The following is a 23507-nucleotide window of genomic DNA, read 5'->3' on the forward strand; positions in this document are numbered from 1 at the left end:
TTCGACATGTCTTAAATGAAAGGGTGATCCGTGTGATGAATTTTGACACTAAAACAATAGTATTTGATGAAAATTGGTAGGAATTAAACATGTTGATCAAAATCGTTATTTTGCTAATACTCATGGACCAAAATTGGTATTTACTCTTAAAAAAGTATAGCAATAACTTGTAATAAAAATAGCAATTACATTATATAATTTTCTTTTTTTATTATTATATACTCCGTAATATGTAGGCAAAATTTTATGATATTGTAATATAGCATATATAAATCACAACTTCTGCATGCATTTCAATTCGTTCATTGCTTCTTTAAATGTGCACTTGGATCGGAGTTCGTATCCATAGCCTACAAACACAGAGAGCAACCTTTATACTCTCAATCTTATTGCCGTTAGTACCGGTGAGATTAAGACAACTTTTGCATTTTACAATATATAATTAATCATTCATTTATTATTCCAACTTATAAATCTCTTTTTTTTCTTCTTTTTATTTAGCTCTCATCAAAGCAACCAGAGTACCAGACTACTGCAGATTCCAGACTCTCCCTCTTCTCTCTCTCATCAATCATCATCATCATCGTCATGGCATTGGGTCTCTGTAAATCGCTCAATCTTGCGTTTCTTGGACTTCTAATTCTCCATGTCTCGTCTTCTGTTTCTGAAACAGGTTTATTTTTCTTTTTCTGATTCTTTTTTGTTTTTTGTTTTTTTGTTTTTTTTTGGTTTTTAATTTATGTTTGGTCTGTTAATGTTGTCTGGGTTGCATTGCCGGAAAATGGGCAGCTCCGGATTACTCCTTCATGCACCAAGCAACGGCGGCGCCGAAAGTGTCGCACTATGATTACATCATCATCGGAGGCGGCACCGCCGGGTGTCCGTTGGCGGCGACGCTGTCGCAGAACTACAGCGTTCTTCTGCTGGAGCGGGGAGGTTCACCGTACGGCAATCCCAACATCACCAACTTGTCGTCGTTCGGCGTTGCCCTCTCCGACCTCTCGCCGACCTCGCCGTCGCAGCGCTTCGTGTCCGAGGACGGGGTGATAAACGCGCGCGCACGCGTTCTGGGCGGCGGGAGCTGCCTGAACGCGGGGTTCTACACGCGCGCGTCGCCGGATTACGTGAGCGACGTGGGGTGGGACGGCCGGCTGGTCAACGAGTCGTACCAGTGGGTGGAGAAAAAGGTAGCGTTTATGCCGCCGGTGAGGGAGTGGCAGTCGGCCGTCAGAGATGGGCTGCTGGAGGCTGGGGTCACGCCGTACAATGGCTTCACTTACGACCATATGTACGGTACCAAGATCGGCGGTTCCACCTTCAACTCCTCCGGCATCCGCCACACCGCCGCCGATCTTCTCGAGTATGCCAACCCCTCTGGCCTCACCGTTCTCTTGCATGCTTCCGTTCACCGAATCTTGTTTAGACACAAAGGTACTACATTTCATTTAATTTGTACAGCCATCATTAGCTAATCACTAATCTAATGATTACGAAATTACATTTTTAGCCTTACTTTTAACCGCTAACAAATTAATGTCTAACCAGAAAATTAAAAAGGTTGGTGAAATGTATATACTTGAGGTACCAAATTGAGTATTAAATAACTCAATTTATATCTCAAGTATTAACTCAATTTACACCAGTATTTTATTAATTGGTTAGTTGAGATGCAAGATTTATATTACATTCTTACTTCTTAGGAATTATGATCTCGCTCTTATAGAAATTATTATAACACATTGAAACTCATGCAATTGAAGGACTAAATCGAGTATTAACTAACCAGCTTGGTTAGCGTGAGTGGTCGTGCACTTTTATCCTTTAAAAGAGGTTGGGAGTTCGAACACCCTCTCGTATGAAAAAATCAATCTCACGAACACTTTGCACCTTAATTGGACCGGTCCGGTGTAAACAGAGATTAGTCTGAGTATGGTACGAGCTTAAATGTACCTAATACAGTTAGATATATCATATTTGATTGCATTAAACACTACTGAAACATGTGTCAATAATGCATCATAAAGTTTAATTAAATGTATAAAAATTGCAGGTAGTTCAAAGCTAAGAGCCAGCTCAGTGGTGTTTAGAGATGCATTAGGGGTGAGGCACAAGGCGATCTTGAAGAAAGGATCAATGAACGAAATTATTGTATCAGCTGGGGCCCTTGGGAGCCCACAGTTACTAATGCTGAGTGGAATAGGCCCGGCCCAACATCTTATGGACCATAATATCAGTGTGGTCTTGGACCAGCCCATGGTCGGACGAGGCATGTCGGATAATCCGATGAACGCCGTGTTCGTGCCGTCTCCGGTCCCCGTCGAGGTTTCCCTCATTCAGATCGTCGGAATAACCCCCTTCGGCACCTACATCGAAGCCGCCTCCGGCGAAAACTTCGCCGCCTCTGCCCCTAGCCATGATTATGGAATGTTCTCTCCTAAGGTAACACTTTCTCTCAATTAATGGGGCTCCCTCTTGTGAGACCATTTTATGGATCTCAATTGGTATGACTTGTGTCATAATAAATTATAGATATAATCAATACTTTAAATATTATTTATAATATTTTATGAGTTAATACTTAATTTAGTCATTCATTATAGTTTTTTTTTTTATTTAATCTTAAATTATAACTACAGTGTAATAGAGTTAGTAGCATTCAAAAAAAAAAAAAATCATCGGCAGTTAGAATCAAGGACTAAATAAAAAAATAACTAATGACTATAGTTAATGACTAAATTGAGTAAAATCACTATAATTGAATATTAATTTAGATAAAATTACTATATATGAAATTATCCAGCTATCTTAACAGATGACTCAATGAGATAAAATCATTAAAGTCCAGAACTTAATTAAACACAAAAAGTCCTTTAGGACTAAATAAAAAAAACACTATATCTCAAACCCATGAAATGGTTTCACATGAGAATTTTTCAATATATTATGGTTAATAATAATTTTTAAAAAATTGATTGGATACGATGCAGATCGGACAGCTTTCAACGGTGCCACCAAAACAAAGAACCCCAGAAGCCATCGCCGAGGCTATCGCCGCCATGAGCAAGCTAGAACAACCGGCGTTCCAAGGAGGGTTCATCTTGGAGAAGATCATGGGTCCACTCTCCTCCGGCGACCTATTTCTCCAAACTCTAAGTCCGGACGACAACCCCTCCGTCACCTTCAACTACTTCAAAAACCCCGAAGACCTACAGCGTTGCGTGAATGGCATCAGAGTCATCGAATCCATAATCGAATCGAAGCCGTTCGCCAAGTTCCGGCTCGACAACCTTTCCTGGGAGATCCTCTTGAACATGTCCGCCTCGGCGCCGGTGAACCTGCTGCCCAAGCACACAAACGCCTCAATATCATTGGAGCAGTTCTGTAGAGACAGCGTGATGACAATCTGGCACTATCATGGAGGTTGCCAGGTCGGCAGAGTTGTTGACCACAATTATAAGGTTTTCGGAGTTAATAACCTTCGAGTCGTTGATGGATCCACGTTTTATTACTCTCCTGGGACTAATCCTCAGGCCACTGTTATGATGCTCGGAAGGTAGTTTTTTTTTTTCTTTTTAATTTAAGTAATCTCAGTTACGCCAGGTTAATTATAATTATTTCTTTATTGTTATTATTATTAATATTAATATTATTAATATTATTATTGTTATTATTATTATTGGGCAATGTGCAGGTACATGGGAGTACAGATATTGAGGGAAAGACTTGCCAGAAAGAAGTCAAAGTGATGATGCTCTGATCTCGATTTTGTTCTATTTATTGTTCTCTCTTCTTTTTCTTTTTTTTTTTTGGTTGAAAAAAATTAAAGCAGGCTTATGTGATGTTGATGTGTCAAAATAACTATGAACTGTATGCATTTCATTGAATAAAATAGAAAAAAGGATTTCTGCAAGATGATAAATTCTCAATTTCTCGGTCAACTGAACTAATTTGGATCTATTGTGCATGCTAAAATCATAAGATAAAATTTATTAGGTTTAAAATATAATCCTTGACAACGAATAAAGATCAGGTGAAATATATTTGTATCACAATTCACAAATATAAACCTACAAAACAAAATGGAAGAATTTAAGGAAGGATCGATATACTCAAACCATGCAGAATTAAGCACGCTCTATTTTCTTGGTTTAAGTTGTAGGTTATGAACAATCTAAAATGTTTTACTCCTTGTAGTCTTTTGTTGGTTAAGGTTAAAATTAAGATATATTCCGGTCCACTTAGAGTGCATCTTTAGATAGTGATGTGTGCTTTTTTTAAAATCAAATTAAAGGAGAAGAGTTGAGGTGCCACGTACCACTTACACTATACTTTTGCACAAAATTAATGTATATAGGCCGCATCTCAACAGAGTGAAAGAAACAGATATGGAAAAAGCCATATCAAGAAGAACTTACATCCCACCACAAAATATATACACATTCACCAATGAATGAAAAGAAGAGGATAGGGCATATATATACATCAATCATAGACAGGATATCCTTTGGCACAATAAGAGCATATCCCATTTCTCCAACGGTTTATTCCATGAGTACGGCCGAAAAGCGCAGAAGAAAAGAAGTCTATAAAACCCTCAGCGTGCACTTTGCCAATTTATTCATCAAAAAATGGGATTTGTGCGAGCTAAGGAGTTGGAGGGCAGCTCTCCGTTTGGCAGATAATCGGATGCTACAACGTAAGTAACCTTAAAAATCTCGACCTGATTAGTTACTTATCCGCCAAAGGAGAGTTGCCCTACGACTGCTTCAGCTTGATATATATATCAATGCATATGTGTATATAAAAGGTATGGTGTTCACTGTTCTGGCAAAGGCTTTCATTTCAGATATGCATGCGATTGGCCTGTGCATCTTCGATCATTTCATTGTTAAATATGCAGTGCCTAACCAACTTTGTTGGCGTGAGTGGCGGCGCACTCTTCTTACTTAAGAGAGGTCGGGAGTCCGAATCCACTCACGTATGGAAAAACCAATCTGGCGAGTACTTTATCCCTTAATTGGGCCAGCCCGGTGCGTACGAAGATTAGTCTGAGTATGTACAGACTTAAAAGTGTCTCTTACTAGTTAGGGTATGCTCAGAACAACTCATGGTCTCAAAAAAAAAAATGCGAGTGCCTTCTTGTTCGAGTATAGAGAGATACTTCAATTCTTAAAAGATATGATCTTGAATGGGCTGGCCATATCACCATTGGAAGTGCATGTAGGTGGATGAATAAGTCGATTTTACAAGGCACCAACTAGGCAATTAATTCACAAACTCATATACCATATGTTTTACATGAATGCAAATACTGACAGAGCTAAGTGCACAAGTTAATATAACTTGTTCCAATTGTTGAGAAAACATATTCTGAATCATCTAAATAGTAGATGTCCAGGAATCATGAACAGACCATGCTATGTTAAATAAGGTTGTGATAGTTATTTCAGAGTGATGTATAACAAAGAAGATCCACTTATTTGTTTTCTGATAGTTATTTCAGATAGTAGGTGCACTTGTAATACATTTTACTTGCACTTCAATGTTCAATTATTTACGAAAATGCTACCGTGTTTTTTTAATCCATTAGATCTGGACATGTGTTGCGCGTTGATTCGTTCGCATATTGCGGCGGGGTCTTACGGTGCGGCGGTGCGGTCAAATTCCAGAATACACCAACAGTGTTAACAATATGCACCAACAGTGTAATAAAAACACACCCCAATGAAATGTAATAAAACATCACAAAATACACCACAGACTCAAAAAAACACACCATATAACTCACCACCCCCAATGGTGTATTTCCGAACAGTGTATGGTGTTTTTACTCACACCTAATGGTGTGTGTTTGGTGATGCAGGGCTCTGTTTACTCTGTTTTGTGTGGTGTATTTCCTAACGTTGATGGTGCATATTTGGTGAACTATTGGTGTTGCCGCACCGTAAGAAATAACCGCACCGTAAGACACTGCCGCACTTGAACCCGCCTATATATATATATATATATATATATATAATAACACGGTTACCAAAAGATAGCAAACAAGCAAAGGACAGAAAGCAAGACTCAGCTCACCGCGCAACCTAGAGTCCTAAGCCTAACACTTAGATTCTTAAGGTCGCTTAAAGGTCTCAAACCACACTTAGCCACTTAGAAAGTCTAGACTTAACTCCTTCCTAGGTTCAAACCTAGGCTCTGATACCAACTGTAACACCCCTTAAAAACAAGCTATTTAAAAGCCTTAAACATGCAGATAATTGAGCTAAACAACATACACAGCGGAAAACTGAAGGATAACTAGATAAACATAAATCCAAAACACGGGGTGTTATACCACGTTCACCAAAAAGAATGAACGCTACGGCAATATCTGCATTAATTACATCTAATCCATAGTCTCAAAGGTCTACAACTAAATCGGCACACAGGCCATAAAACAAGCGGAAGAAGCTACACTAGACTGCGCACTCGCCTAGATTGGGCAATATTTTCCTCCATTCTCTTGAGGGGTTAAAGTGTGTCATGCTTGAAAGCATTCAACTCCTCCTCAAGTTCTTTCTTCATGGAGGCTTTAAGGCTCATCATTTCCTCCTTAGATTCAAGTATGAAGCTTTGAATTCTCCCTTCAAGGTGCTCACGCTCTTTGTCTTGGTGAGCGGGTGATTGGTAGTTGTGGGGTGGTTCTTCCCAACGTGGAGGGTGCTGTTTTGGATCCACGAACAGTCCATGATCGTGGATCGGGTCATGGAAGTTTCTGTTTTGATTCTACGAACCGTCCACGTTCGTGGATTGAGTCGTGGACTGGTATAGCTCACGATGTAGTATGAATGATAAGGTCATGTTCCCTCATATGGCCATATGGTAGGTGGTGATGTAGGAAGTTCATTTGGATACTGATTTGGTGGAGGGGTGTAATGGTGTGTAGCGTAGACTCTTTTGTAATAGTATGGAGGTGGTGGTGGTGGTAGGTAATTGTAACACCCCCGATTTTAAGGATAAAATAAGGCAATTAAAGCTTAGGAATAAAGATAATTTTGTCATTAAACTAGTAAGAGTTGCTGAAGCTAAACAGTTAATCGGGAAATGTTATGCAACATCTAAACTAAATTGTTAGATGCACAGGCTAAATTCAAAGTACTTTATCCCAAAACCAACATAAAATTCACAAGTCTATGTTTAAGGATCGTAGGCCACAACGTCTATGCTAAGAGAGAAGGAAAGGCTAGGCTAACAACGTCTCCATCTAGTGCGCTCAAGGAAGAACTACTTTGTACCTGTAAAACATTAAGGGGTAGCACCCATTAGCGAATAATGCTAAGTAACCCACTCCAACGCGTTAAGTACCATATCGTATAGTTTATAAGAAAAACCACTTTTGAGACATTAGGAATAGATACATATAGTCTTAGCAACACTAGCTTTAAAAATGAGAGATATACACATCATTTGACTCATCAAAAGATTTACTCAATCATACCGACCAACAACAGTTAAGCAATGGAATCTACGCAAGAAGACAATGATACAAATTCAACGATAATCAATGATAAGGTATTCAATGAACAACCATCAAGGTCACATATAAAGGGATGCTCATAAGCAAATGAATTTCAAGAAACATTATCAATGATCAAGTCTCACATTCCAACTTTATACCAAGTTCCAACCTTACACCGCTCCATCCTTATATCAGTTCCAACCTGTACCTCCAGGCCACCCTATACAACCAGTCCAACCTTATTCCTCCGTGGAGACTTAGCTCCTCCGCCTGCTCTTCCGCATGCTTTTCATTAATAATAACATATCACGTGATAGTTTACCGCCAATCATTTGAGCAAAGCTCATATCCGCCAGCTTTTATACACATAGTCACATAATCATTGACATAGATAATTGAGACTCATCATTAGCCCGAATCAAGGAATAATCATGACAATGTACAACATTTGTACGAATTCACAAAGATAGGTTCAATCAAAGAACTCAAGAGAGAATACGAAGGAAACATTCCAAGGTAATACCACAATAACGAAAGGCTTCCAAATCAAAGGATCACAACGATTGGTAACACAAGTCATCAATCCTAAACAAGAATAGGCAAGATCAATACGGGGTAAACACATACTAGTACCAATAACAACGTAGCTAGAATCCAAATCAATCAAGATACTCAACAAGGCTCATATGAACAACATATACTTCATATTAATCCAACGAATCACAAGATTAGATCATAAACACGATTCAAGACTCACAAGTCCTATTACGGTACTTAAGACATCGTTCTAGACTTACGAAACATCAATCGAGACACACAAGTGCATAACGGTTCAACAAAACGGGGGCCAAAATACAGCGTACAAGTGGGCAGTACGACCACCCGCCACACTACCCGCACTGTACCAGCGGGTGGAGCCACGGGTGGTCAACCACCCGTGCTCTCCCTTGCCACCTTCAACCTTGTACCCAAGGGGTTGACTGGCGGGTGGCACACCGCCCACCGGTCTACCCGCAGGTACCGCAAACCTAGGAGAATTCCCACTTCGGGAAAAATTGCCAAAATGCACAAGTTCAAATCCAAAACACCTCAAAACTCATACTCATCAAGAAGGGAACTTGAACACATAGAATAACACAAAGAATAGCATCAAAGGATCCTACATACAAGCTCTAACATGGCATAAACACAAGTATATTCCCAAAATCACTCAATAGCATCAAGAATGTCAAGAAATCATCATAGCAAGTATAAAATAAGTTTTGTAGGACATGGGATACCTTTGTAGTCTAAATGACATTTCCTCAACTCCTAAGATTCTCCTTGAAGATCTTCTTCCACAAGATCTTCCAAATACAAACCAAAACCCCAACAAAACAAGCAAAACTTAGATAAAGGTTATGGAAAACCAAGTAATAACACTAAACAAGCTTAGGACATACCCCTTCTAAGTTTGTAGAGGTGGAAAGGTGGAATCTTGGAGTTTTTCCTTTGCAAGGTTAAGAGGGTTTTAGGTTAGCTTAGAGAGAAAGCCGAAGTGTAGAGAGAAGGGTGTTTCTTGCCTAAGTGAGGAAGACTAAGGTGGTAGTATTAGGAAATGTCTTGGATGGCAAGCTAGGATTGTGAAAAGACTAAAATGACCTCCCTTTCCCACAAACTTGTTAGGAGGAAAATAAAGGTTAGGGTACAAGGCATAAAGCACAAAGTCTTTTCATTGACTAGGTTAGAAAACTAAGGGACTTAGTCAATTTAGGTCCCTCAACTATTCTCAATGAAAATTAGGAGGGAAATTGTGAGGGCCAAAAGTAGGGATTAATTGGATGATTAATCTGGTTTAAAGGTCAATTTTTCGGGGTGTCACAGTAATGATATGCAGGAGCATGAGTATGGGTGGGTGGTGGCATATGTCCCCATAGTTTTCCACTACGGAGTGGATACCCATATAGAGGAACTTCCTTGTTCATATGATGATGATCCAGTAGTTAACACAACCTATTATGCTTCTTCCTCACTACCACATTCATTGATCTTTGTGATTGTACTCCTGGAAGCTTCTTTTATCAGAGGAATTAAGAGTTTCTCTAGCCCATTCACAACTGCCAGTTGTTGTGAGCTTTCTCCCCTTCTTTGTTCCACATTACACTTCTCAGATCTCTGGTTCAGAGACTCAAGCTCGTTCAACTCTGCGGAAGATGAAGCAACTGGTATATCCTTGGTAGTGTCGTTTGATGGAAACACTACCTTACACTTACCCTTACTATCATTCCTATCATTTGCTCAACCATTTTTCTTAGCTACAATTGTCAATGCAAAAGCAAATCGTGAAACCGTACACACAAGAAATAGAGAAACACAGGGGATATGGATATAGTTGGAATAACATAATCGGAATCCGAATTAAATACTTAGTAACTGAAATGTATCTAAGTAAAAATAGACTCCCTGAATAAGAATTTAAATAAATAAATATGTTTGCGTGAGACTTGAAAAAATGGATAGGAATAATTTTATTTTCTTCTCTATTTTCTATTTCAAAGGGAACGTCACACTTTTAGTTTATCAATTACGGTGTATTATACAATTTTATTAAATCTAGTTTATCAATTTTTCTAATGGTTGTCAACTCCATACTTTGAACTAGCTATTTGTTAAAGTATCATTCGTTTTAGGATTTATCTAGATTTTTTTTTTTTTGAAACTTTACATAATCCCCAATTTTCCATCATAACCAACATATATACATTCTTAGAGCTTCTCCAATAATAGTATTTTTTTGTGGTTTTTGAGTTGCCAATTAAGAGAGAGAGAGAGAGAGATAGATAGATAGAGAGAGAGAGAGGGAGAGAGAAGAAGGAAAGAGAAAAAATAATTTAAAAAGCAAGTTTGTCGAGAAAAAACAACAGAGCATGATGCACCAACGGGAGCGTGCATTGGCCAATCGTTATGCTGTGCAACCGTGTGCACCATGCATGGTGCACACGGTTGCGAACGACGCCGTTTCACTATGGTGGAGTAACGGTTCCGTTAGTGGCACTGTTTAACTCCACCAATCATTTTTTTTTATTTTTTAACTCCAATCGACGGGATTTCCACCATTTTCGGTGTGGATATATAGTTCACTAATTCTAGATATATTGTGTACAAATTCTGGATATATAGTTCATTAATTCTGGATACATAGTTCACTAATTCTTGATATATAGTTCATTAATTCTGGATATATAGTTCACTAATTCTGAATTTATAGTTCATTAATTCTGAATGTATAGTTCATTCATTCTGAATACACAAACACAACGAACTGCCATAAGCCAAAACAGAGTACCAGTAACCGGTGTGGATATATATTTCACTAATTCGGGATATATAGTTCATTAATTTTAGATATATAGTTCATTAATTCTAGATATATAGTTCAAATTATGCACAGAATAACACAGTTAACGCCAATCAAAAATAATTTTTTTTTTAAAAATTCGGACGTAAAAAAGATGGTGTTTTTACAACCATGTGCACCATGCACAGTACACACGGTTGCACGACATAATGTTCCGGAGACAATTGTTATGTTGTGCAACATGGTGCACACGGTTGCGAACGACGTAGTTTCACTATGGTGGAGTAACGATGCCGTTAGTGGCACTGTTTAACTCCACCAATCAATTTTTTTTTTAATTCCAATTGAGTGATCGACGGGATTTCCACCATTTTCGGCGATGATATATAATTCACTAATTTTGGATATATAGTTCACTAATTCTGGATATATAATTCATTAATTCTGGATACATAGTTCACTAATTCTGGATATATAGTTCATTAATTTTGGATATATAGTTCACTGATTCTGAATTTATAGTTCATTAATTCTGAATATATAGTTCATTTATTTTGAATTCACAGACGCAGCGAATTGCCATAAGCCAAAACAGAGTACCAGTAATTGGTGTGCATATATAGTTCACTAATTCTGGATATATAGTTCATTAATTCTGGATATATAGTTCATTAATTCTGGATATATAGCACAGTGTAACGTCGTTAACGACAATCGAAAATGATTTTTTTATAAAAATGTCGAATGCGTCATTTTTAATCAAAATTAAACGATGTCGTTTTGTGCAACCGTGTGCACCATGCGAATGACGCTGTTTCACTATGCTGGAGTAACGGTGCCGTAAATGGCACCGTTTAACTCTACCAATCAATTTTTTTTTACTCCAATCGATGGGATTTCTACCATTTTCGGTGTGGATATATAGTTCACTAATTCTGGATATATAGTCTATTAATTCTGAATACATAGTTCACTAATTCTGGATATATAGTTCATTAATTATGGATATATAGTTCACTAATTCTGAATTTATAGTTCATTAATTCTGAATATATAGTTTATTCATTCTGAATACACACACGCAACGAACTGCCATAAGCCAAGAATAGAGTACTAGTAACCGGTGTGGATATATAGTTCACTATTTCTGGATATATAGTTCATTAATTCTGGATATAAAGTTCATTAATTATGGATATATAGCACAGCATAACGCCGTTAACGGCAATCGAAAATGATTTTTTTTAGAGTCGAACGCGTCGTTTTAATCAAAACGACGTCGTTTTTGCAACCGTGTGCACCATGCATGGTGCATACGGTTGCACAGCATATGCTGGGCGCGGTATGTGCAGGCCACGCGGGCCTCTCCTTTCCCTTTTCTCTTTCCTGGATGGCCTAAAAAAAACCATTCTTGCATAAAGACCTCAACTCTTCCTGAAAAAATTTGTTTTAATGTTTCATCTTTAGGTGCGATGAATACCTGGAATGGATATTTGCGACGTGTTGTTGCTTCGGGACAGGAAACCGGCAGCGTTCTGTGTCGTGTTTGGCAACACTATCTTAAAGATATTTAACGACCAGGGTATCGCTATATCTTCGACAGATAACACAGACGGGAAGAACTTATCCTAGAAGAATAGAGAGTGGTGTTTCTCGTATTTGGCTGTAATGCCGTGTGTTTGTAATGAAGAATAAATTGCTATTTATAGCAATTTACCTTCATTACAACTGAAGCACCAAAATAGGGAAGGCATGGCCCTCATCTCAAAGGCCAATGCTGACCACTCCATATTTTCAGACAATAATGCATGGCCCTCATAATAGGGAATGCATGCTGACCACCTAAATTGTTCCTTTCCTTTGAATGTTTCCCCAACAATCCCCCACACATTCGAAGATGAAAGGATTGACGGAGAGAACCTGAGCGTAACAAACAGGAGCTAGCTTTCATGTCAGTGTGTTAAACTTGAACTGACAAGTGGTGGCAATAAGTAATCCACTATCCGAGAGTGAACAGAGTCTTGAACTCTTCAGCTAGTTGAATTTTGAACTTATGTGCACCTTGTTAGCTTCATTTGTTGTAAACTTTGTATAGTTATTTGGATAACCATATATTAACACTGTTTTGTCTGTCTCAGCACAGACATTCCACTCCACCGATTGTACTTTACCGTTGACTGCCAACGGCGTGCGGACTGATTTACAGTCTGCTTATAAATGCGAGTCTTTCCATGACTTCGTTTGACCACCGAGGTGGTATCCATCATGAATTTCTCACCTCATTGGCTTTTAAGCCCATCTCCCTTGATGTATCAAGGATAGCCTTTCGATTTAGGCTTTTTGTGAAAGGATCAGCTATATTCCTTTCAGATCTCACAAACTCCATTGTGATTACCCCATTCAATATTAACTGTCGTACAGACTCATGTCAGACTCTAATGTGTCTTCTCTTTCCATTGTAGACACTATTATGTGCCACACAAATAACAGTTTGAGAATCACAATGAATGGGTACAGCGGGAGCAGGACTCCCCCACAGCGGCACGTCTGCCAACAGATTTCTTAGCCATTCAGCCTCTTGGCTAGCCAGATCTAAAGCTATGAACTCTGCTTCCATAGTTGATCTGGCTATGCACGATTGTTTGGTTGATTTCCAAGACACAGCAGCCCCACATAGTGTGAACACATATCCACTTGTAGAGCTGACATCATCACTCTCGTTTACCTAGTTCACATCACAGAACCCTTCTAGCACAGCTGGGTATCCTTTGAAGTTGAGACCCCAGTTGATGGACAATTTAGTTAGTCCTCGCAAGTGCACGATTCATTGCAGTGATAGTGTGCAAAGACAAGGGTCGAACCCACAGGGAATTGATACTAATGCAATTTAATTACGTTTGAAATTAATTAAATTAATAATTCTTTGACAATCAAATGGTAAACAAATTAAATGAATATATTTTGACTCAAGAAAATGAAAAGCAATATTTAAAAGGAATTAGAAACGGAATGCTGCTACTAAAATGATCCTAGAATGCTAGATTTAGCAAAGCATATTAAAGTTAACAAGAAACACCATACACTATCATTCTTTCACCAAGTAACTAATTTCAAAATAGATTAATAACAAGGGAAAATAAAGTGAAAGAAAGAAATGACAGTATGAAATGTTGTGCCCAGAATTTCCGATTAACAATGTTATCTAAACTAATGACGCAACAAATAAGTAATTAACTCCTAAACCCTTCTAGCCAATGATAAGAAAAATTGACTACAATGCAAAACCAAAACACAGTAATTAGAAGGGCAAAGAAGCTACGATTATCTGTTGCCACCAAATGAATTAGCACCGCCAGAATTGATCGTTGGCCGCCGGAAAATTGCTGCCCGGAGGAGAATTTCTCAGCACTGCCGGCGCCGAACCGGAATCGCTCCGGAGTGAGTTGGTCCTCTTTCTTCTGCAAAATCGCCCATATTTATACCCAGTACCCCAACTGCTCCTTCACACTCTTCGGAGAATAGCCGCAAAAATTAAGGAGAACCGTAGATCAGAAGGCTGCTGGTTCGCTCGTCAATGGCCGAAGAAGATGCTGAGTTTGCGATCTCCTTTTTCGTTCGGTTAGTTCCTGTGATTAACTGATAATAATAATAATAATAATAATAATAATAATAATAATAATAATAATAATAATAATAATAATAATAATAATAATAATAATAATAATAAAACTAAAGACAATAATTTATTGGGCTGACACTTTTAATTAGAAAACTAATTTAATAACAAAAATAACCCCAAAAATAAAAAATATTAATAAAAACTACTTATAACAATAATAAATAAAAATAGATATAAAATTAATCAATTGTTGTAAATTAATTATAAAAAGACTATTTAAAATAGCAATCAAAATAATGTTTATCAAATTTCCCCACACTTATTTCTTTGCTTGTCCTCAAGCAAAATCATTATTAAAAAGGAAAAGATAAAAAAGTTCGAAATAAAACCAAAAATAAAACTAACATTAAACTGATCTTTACCTGAATAGCCTTTCAAATTAATTACCACCAATGCAAAGTTAGTGCCAACTCAAAGTATGTATAAAACATTTCACTAGAAATTAAAAACTTTAACAACTAAAATAAATATAAAACTTGTGCTCGTGTGCTGACACCCCTTATATGAACTATACAAAAACTCAATAGAAAAACATGAAAATTTCACCAAATTCAACCTAAACCAAATTCAGAAATATTCAATCACAGTGCAGGTGCAAAACATGAAGGAAATTAGGATCAAGGCATTTATTAAAATTGAAATGCAATTGCTCGTCTCTACAAAAGTTCACTCATTATTTTTCTATTTTGACTTTTTTCAAAGAGAACTTCCCCAAAAACCTCGCCATTTTACGCCAGACTTGTTTGGGTTTTCATTTTCTGTGTACTCATAAACCAGACCACGACACTTATTTATTTATGGTACATGTGTATAGGTGGCTGATTCAGCGGGGTAGAATCTCTTACTTTATTGCAAACAAAATAAATAAATAAATAATACACTCATTTTTATTTTTTTCATATTTTTCAAATCTTTTTTTTTCACCTCACTTATGCCATAGATATGATCCTTGAACCAACACACTACAACACAATTTATAGCACTCAAAAATTGTTTAAGAATTTGAAAAAGGTAAAATAAAGTGAAAGATGCATATAAACTACTAAAGAAATTGTATAGAACACATAAGGGTATTTGTGATTTTCAAATTCTAATTTTTTTTGACAAAGTTATTCAAAATATAAAGAAATTAACAACTAGTCAAAAGCAATATACACACTAAGAGTTGACAAAAACATGCATTATTTCTATCAACGAATATTTAAAAGACTAAAAAGTGTAAAGCTCAAGCTAATGCTAGAATTTTAAAATAAAAGGTTTAAGAAAATATACATAAGAAAATTAAAAAGTTTGAAATTTTTTAATTTTTTACGATTTGTGGGTAGAACCCCTTCCCCACACTTATTTTCAACATTGTCCCCAATGTTGTGAGAGGAAAGAAAAGAAGACAAAGAGAGTCCTCCTTTATTAGATTTTGTTTTTGTGCAATTTTCATTCAGCCAAGCAGTTTGAAAATAACAAGAATAACATTCTTCATTATCAACGCCATTTAAAAGATTCTCCTTTTGGAGTTTATTGAAACCCAACTTACCATCCTCAGCAAGATTCAACCCCTTAACTGCAAAAACTAGGTTAGATCTAGCAGACAAATTCATAGATGTAAAAATTGGAAACTCAATAGTTTCACCAAGCACATTTTTTGTTAATTTGTTTGCTTGAGAATCAAAAGGGATTGGGGGCAATTCTTTTTGTAGCTCTGTAACTACCGTTTCGGGCACATAACTTTCGAGCCTATTTGGAAATGGAACTGAGGGCACATAAGACTCGGGTGCTACATAGGGCTCCTCCTCCTCAAAATCTCCATTTTGTATAGGGTTGGTGTTTTCAAAACTTTCATCAACAGGGACTGGAGGCACATAAGGGTTACTAGATTTATGCAACTGAGGCTCATCATTTTCAACAACAATATCATCAACAACATTATGCAATTTTCCAATTATTTCAGTTTGTTCAGAAGTGATATTATCTTTTAACTTATTTTTTTCATCATTCAGAGCATCCTCAGGTTGATTAGGTAACTTACCTGGCACATGCCCTTGCACAAATTTAGCAATTTGCTCTAAATGTGCTTCTATTCTTTTAAAGCAAGCCTCATTTTCTTCAAGTCGTTGTTCATCTGTTTCTTGGGGCTCATAAGCTTCTTGTTGCATCTGCAACCATTGATCATGTTCTTCTTGTTGCTTTTGAAACCGTAGATCATTTGCTTCTTGCCGCCTATTGCAAGCATGTATATAATCATTCAAGGAATCCTCCAAAGATGGTGTTTCAGGTTGGGGTGACTCAACTGGTTGAAAATCATTTTGATCATTACCCCAATAAAAATTAGGATAGTTTGGCTTAAAATAATTTTGATTATTTGAAGAAAAATTCGGATGATTTTCCCAACCCGAATTATAAGAATTATAAAACGGGTCATGCACAGGCCTTTGATTAGAAACATTAATTGAATTTGCCTGTACGAAATCATTATTATAAGAATTATTTTGGTTTGATAAAAAAGAGTACATATTAAAATGTAAAAATTTTCAAACTTTGGTTTTTTTGTGTGATTGAGAATGAAAATAGAATTTTCGGAAAATAGAATGGACCGACGAATTAAATAAATGAGCAAGCTTAAAAAGAAAAAACAAACGAAATAATAAGAAAGAGATAGCATTAAAGAATCAAGCAGTTAAGAAATGAGAAAATTAAATAAAGAGAATAGCGAAAGCAAAAACAAACATAAAGCAATTTTTAAATGGACGAAAGACTTAAATGAAATGCAAGATTAAAGCAATTTTCCAAGACACAGCAGCCCCACATAGTGTGAACACATATCCACTTGTAGAGCTGACATCATCACTCTCGTTTACCTAGTTCACATCACAGAACCCTTCTAGCACAGCTGGGTATCCTTTGAAGTTGAGACCCCAGTTGATGGACAATTTAGTTAGTCCTCGCAAGTGCACGATTCATTGCAGTGATAGTGTGCAAAGACAAGGGTCGAACCCACAGGGAATTGATACTAATGCAATTTAATTACGTTTGAAATTAATTAAATTAATAATTCTTTGACAATCAAATGGTAAACAAATTAAATGAATATATTTTGACTCAAGAAAATGAAAAGCAATATTTAAAAGGAATTAGAAACGGAATGCTGCTACTAAAATGATCCTAGAATGCTAGATTTAGCAAAGCATATTAAAGTTAACAAGAAACACCATACACTATCATTCTTTCACCAAGTAACTAATTTCAAAATAGATTAATAACAAGGGAAAATAAAGTGAAAGAAAGAAATGACAGTATGAAATGTTGTGCCCAGAATTTCCGATTAACAATGTTATCTAAACTAATGACGCAACAAATAAGTAATTAACTCCTAAACCCTTCTAGCCAATGATAAGAAAAATTGACTACAATGCAAAACCAAAACACAGTAATTAGAAGGGCAAAGAAGCTACGATTATCTGTTGCCACCAAATGAATTAGCACCGCCAGAATTGATCGTTGGCCGCCGGAAAATTGCTGCCCGGAGGAGAATTTCTCAGCACTGCCGGCGCCGAACCGGAATCGCTCCGGAGTGAGTTGGTCCTCTTTCTTCTGCAAAATCGCCCATATTTATACCCAGTACCCCAACTGCTCCTTCACACTCTTCGGAGAATAGCCGCAAAAATTAAGGAGAACCGTAGATCAGAAGGCTGCTGGTTCGCTCGTCAATGACCGAAGAAGATGCTGAGTTTGCGATCTCCTTTTTCGTTCGGTTAGTTCCTGTGATTAACTGATAATAATAATAATAATAATAATAATAATAATAATAATAATAATAATAATAATAATAAAACTAAAGACAATAATTTATTGGGCTGACACTTTTAATTAGAAAACTAATTTAATAACAAAAATAACCCCAAAAATAAACAATATTAATAAAAACTACTTATAACAATAATAAATAAAAATAGATATAAAATTAATCAATTGTTGTAAATTAATTATAAAAAGACTATTTAAAATAGCAATCAAAATAATGTTTATCACCAGTCTAACGTGCCTCTAAGATACCGGAGTATCCTTTTTAGTGCGTCCCAGTGAGGGCCACCAGGGTTATGAGTGAAACGACTAAGTTTATTCACGACAAATGCAATGTCGGGACGTGTATAGTTCATCAAGAACATTAGACTCCCAATTACTTTTGCATATTTTTCATGAAACATACCTGATTCCATGTTCTTCAGTAGTTTGACACTAGGATCGTAAGGAGTCTTAGCCGGAACAACATCATAACTGTCAAACTTCTTCAGATGTTTTTCTGTGTAGTGACCTTGGATAGAAGGTAACCTGTATTGGTTTTTGTGACTTTTATCCCGAGTATCACATCGGCTTCTCCTAGATCCTTCATTTCAAACTGTTGACATAGAGTTCGTTTGGTTTCAGTTATAGCCTCAATACTTGAGCTAAAAATCAACATGTCATCCACATAGAGACATATTATTACAATGCTGGATTGGACCTCCTTTGAGTACAAACAGGCATCTGACCGGTTAGTCGTGTAGCCTAGGTCCATTAAGGTCTTGTGAAATTTTTCATTCCACTGCTTGGGGGCATGTTTTAGGCCATAAAGAGATCTTTTTAATTTACATACCTTTCCTTCTTGCCCTGGATCAACACAACCAGGTGGTTGTTCCATGTAGATCTCTTCTTCTAATTCACCATTGAGGAATGCAATTTTTACGTCCATTTGGTGAACTATCCAGTTGTGTAAAGAAGCCAATGCAAATAGAACACGAATGGTTCCCACTTTTGTCACCGGTGAGTATGTGTAAAATTAATCCTCACCGAATCTCTGCGTAAAGCCTTTGGCTACTAGCCTGGCTTTGAACCTTTCAATAGACCCATCTGGTCTAAGTTTTCTTTTGAAGATCCATTTGCAACCAACTGCCTTGCACCCTTTGGGTAGTTCTACCAACTCCCAGGTGTGGTTGGACTGAATAGAGTCTAATTCACTTTTGATTGCTTCTTTCCACAGAATGGAGTTGACTGACTGCATTGCTTCTTTAAACGTTTTTGGTTCTTCTTCCAATACTAATTGGCACACAAACAGATCACACAGTTCGTTTAAATCTTTTAGTTCTGTGACATATGTTATGAAGTCAGAACCAAAATTCTTCTCTATCCTGGGTATTTTGCTTCTTCTTGGCTCATCCAAATCGTTAGTAATGCGAGGAAAATTGACATTATCATTTTGACACAGAGTATCAACTGGTGAGACATAAGCATTTTTTAAAGGAAAGATATGTTCAAAGAATATTCCATTTCTTGATTCACACATAGAACGGTTTTCTAGACACATAAACCTATATGCTGCACTATTCTCGGCATATCCAACAAAAATAGCATCAAAGGTTTTGGGTCCTATGTTGGACCTTTTCAGGGATGGTAGACCCACCTTAGCCAAGCATCCCCACACCTTAAAGTGTTTCAGGTTCGGGGCGTGCCCTTTCCACATCTCATAAGGGGTTTTTTCGAACCCTTTATGTGGGACTCTATTTAAAATGTGGTTCGCCGTTAGAACAGCTTCCCCCCACATAGAGTCTGGTGCCCCAGAATTGATCAACATTGCGTTAATCATGTCTTTAAGGGTTCTATTTTTCCTTTCAGCGATGCCATTTTGTTGGGGAGAGTAAGGTGCAGTTACTTCATGGATTATACCCGAAGTTTCACATAAGGTTTTTAGCGATACAGATTCAAACTCTCCACCTCTGTCAGAACGAAGCCTCTTTATTTTCAAGTTTAACTGATTTTCTACCTCAGTTTTAAAAATCACAAATTTGTGTTCAGCTTCATCTTTTGTTCTCAAGAGGTATTGTAACACCCCCCAAAAACAAGACTACTTAAAACGAGTCTTAGCACCTGCAGATCAAGCACAAAACTAGCACAGCGGAAGATAAAAAGATAACTGGATAAAAGGAATCCAAAACGGGGTGTTATGCCACGTATACCACACTAGGTATACGCTATGGCGACAATCTGCAAGTGTAACACTATCCCAAAAACAACCAAACTAGAACAGTCTAAGACATTGGCACACAGGCCTCAATAACACTGTCTAAAGATACAGGTGCTAAGCTACCGTCTCTAGACATCGCGCTCGACTACGCATCACCTGAAAGATACAAAGATAAACATCGGGGCGACGCCCGGTCAGCGAAAGATGCTAGTAACCCACCAATACCGTTAAGTATCATAAATAGGTAGATATATAATATGAAAACCATTTTCGAAACGGAATACATATATATAAGTCAAAAGCCAAGATCAAAAGACAGCACAGGACTCACCACTCACAAGGACAAAACCGGGAACACATCCCAAACCACAAAGGTTAACCACACACAAGGATAAAGACTCACCCAACGACAACACATGCCAAAACACCACACCACAAGCCTCCGTGACTACACACGTCACGAGAGAAGAGAACTCACCACAACAATGGCTTCACAAGCACTCGTGACATCACCCATCACGAGTTGATATGCCTTCCTTATGCCCTGTTCCAACCTTATGGCTACCCCCAACCTTGTACCTTCGGTGCCAACCATTACCTCCAGAAAGCCCCTGTACAGCCAAGTCCAACCTTATTCCTCCGGGACCGTCGTCCCCCACCTATAACCACCAACGAAAACCCACCAATTCACGGCAACACATGCCTGGATAACACAATGTTATCCCCCAAACACGTGGACTCAGCCACAACTCCATGAAATCACGTCACGGCCACCACGAGGACCGCTGCAATACCTTGGTGACTAGCGTCCCATACCACTAATCGTGCAATCCAGGTAAAGCCACACACGCACCACCACTCACACGAAACAAGAAACGGATTGCAAAAGAAGGTATGAAATATACTCAACCAAGAGACATGTCACCACCCATCGACAACAACGACGCTAGCATTAAGATAATAACTAGCAAGCTCAACAACGAGGAAACTCAAGATAGTTCCGAGGAACACACAAGACACCACACGGTTCAACGAAACACAATGTTGAACACTTAGCACGATACACAACACCAAAGATCCTACATGGATACCTACCATAAAGCTCTAGACCTACGAAACATCAAGAAGACGCTCAAATAGTTCCACAAAAGAACAACGGGAGGCCAAAAGATCAAAGACAGAGACAAACGAAACACGGGGAACAAATCCCACTCCAACCTCAACGTGTTCCCCGCGGGTGGACCCACGGGTAGTGCCCCACCCGTGGTCCCGCCCGCGGGTACAACACCCACAAAGCATACGTTCCTGCGGGTAGGCCGGCGGGTGGTGCCCCGCCCGCCGTTCCGCCCGCGGGTACGTCCCTGTACCACAACAAATCCCTTCAGGGATTTTCTCCTCCAAACACAAATTCAAGTCCAAAACATGGCAAATCTCACCAAGCACAACAAAATGACTTGAACCAAGGAAAATGCCAAGCAATGGCACAAAGGAAACCTAAACACAAGCTCTAGATATGCAATATCACAAGATAAATGCATAAACTCTCACATTTCATAGCAAAACACATGTAGAAGCCAAGAAATCATATATAGGTAAGCAAAATAGGTTTTGTAGAGCATGGGTTACCTCTTGAAGACCAAAACACTCTTCTTACACCAACCTTTAAGAAAAAGACAACTAAGATGGAACCAAAAAGACTAGACAAGCTTAGATCTTACCCTTCTAGATGCCAAAATAGAGGAAAGATTGAATCTTGGAAGCAAATCTTGGAATCTTCACAAAGGCTTCTTTTGGCTTGAAGAACAAGCTACTCTTGTTTTCTAGAGAGAAGGTAGAGATATTTTCTAGGAAATGTAAGGGAATGAAATGAAGAAGTCTTCTAGGTTTAGGTTACAAAACTAGCTCTTGGTGAAAAGACAAGGATACCCTTACTAACTCTTAGAAAGTGTAAGGAACAAGGGAACTCCTCTCAAAGCAAAAGGTACAACACCACGTAAAGATTGACTAGTCAAATACTAGTCCTTGAGTATCAAAAATCAGGATTTTAGGAATCAATTCCTCAAAAGAAATAGAATTAATTACTCAATTAATTCATAGTTTGGAGTGTGGATTTTTGGGGTGTCACAGGTATAGTTTTGTAAAACGAGAATAGTCATCTATAAAAGTTATATAATACAGTTTTCCACCTTTACTTTCAGTGGTTTTAAAATCCGCTAGATCAGAGTGAATCAATTCAAGTATAGATGAAGTTCTATGAGTTACCGCAGAAAATGGCTTCCTAGCAAATTTTGCTTCAGCACAAGTTTCACATTGGGAGCATGCATCATTAGACAAGTTTGGCAACATATTCAGGCTTTTTAATCTATTTAAGCACTTTGAGCCAACATGTCCTAATCTACCATGCCACAAATCAACTGAAACAGTAATATAAGCCGAAGGGGAAGCATTATTCTTATTGATAGATTCTGGTCCAATTACAGATATGTCTAACACAAATAATCCCCCCCCCCCCCCCCTTAGATACCCTTTTCCGAGAAAAGTCCCAAACCGAGTCATAACCAATCGGTCTGACTCAAGGACAATTTTGATCCCGGCCTTATTAAGTAGGCCCCCGGAAATTAAGTTTCTACGCAGAGAGGGAACATACAACACATTGTTCAGTAATAACTTCTTACCAGAATTAAGCAATAACTCTACTTTTCCTCTACCACTTACCTCAGAAATGCTGGAGTTGCCCATGAAGACTTGTTCTCCTCCAGTGACGGGCTCAAACACCTTGAAAAAAGACTTGTTGTTGCAGAAGTGGCGAGATGCCCCCGTGTCCACGACCCACTCGTCTGGGTCTCCGACCATGTTAATCTCAGTAATCACTGCTGCTACGGCCTCGTCATCCTCCGTGGTTTCTACCACATTTGCTTGATTTTTGGATCCGTCCTTCTCTGAATTTTTATTTGTGGACCCTTTGCGATGATAGCACTGTGCAGCTCGATGTCCACGT

At 38.0% G+C, this 23507-nt stretch overlaps 1 protein-coding gene and 1 long non-coding RNA gene across 2 annotated transcripts; both read left to right on the top strand.

Moving 5' to 3' along the window:
- The first annotated feature begins 302 nt into the window (after positions 1 to 302).
- On the top strand, positions 303 to 3910 carry LOC109188465 (protein HOTHEAD-like). Its single transcript, XM_019339166.1, has 6 exons — positions 303 to 404; positions 502 to 673; positions 790 to 1431; positions 2051 to 2439; positions 2988 to 3553; positions 3692 to 3910. The coding sequence occupies exons 1-6, from the start codon at positions 318 to 320 to the stop codon at positions 3744 to 3746; spliced, it is 1911 nt and encodes a 636-aa protein (XP_019194711.1). The 5' UTR covers positions 303 to 317; the 3' UTR covers positions 3747 to 3910.
- Positions 3911 to 4631: 721 nt separating this feature from the next.
- On the top strand, positions 4632 to 5489 carry LOC109189016. The gene is made up of 2 exons (XR_002055527.1): positions 4632 to 4807; positions 4901 to 5489. It is a non-coding gene; the product is annotated as an uncharacterized LOC109189016 (long non-coding RNA).
- Positions 5490 to 23507: the final 18018 nt, after the last annotated feature.

The sequence above is a fragment of the Ipomoea nil genome, unplaced genomic scaffold (assembly GCF_001879475.1).
Source record: "Ipomoea nil cultivar Tokyo-kokei standard unplaced genomic scaffold, Asagao_1.1 scaffold0193, whole genome shotgun sequence".
Lineage (NCBI taxonomy): Eukaryota > Viridiplantae > Streptophyta > Magnoliopsida > Solanales > Convolvulaceae > Ipomoea > Ipomoea nil.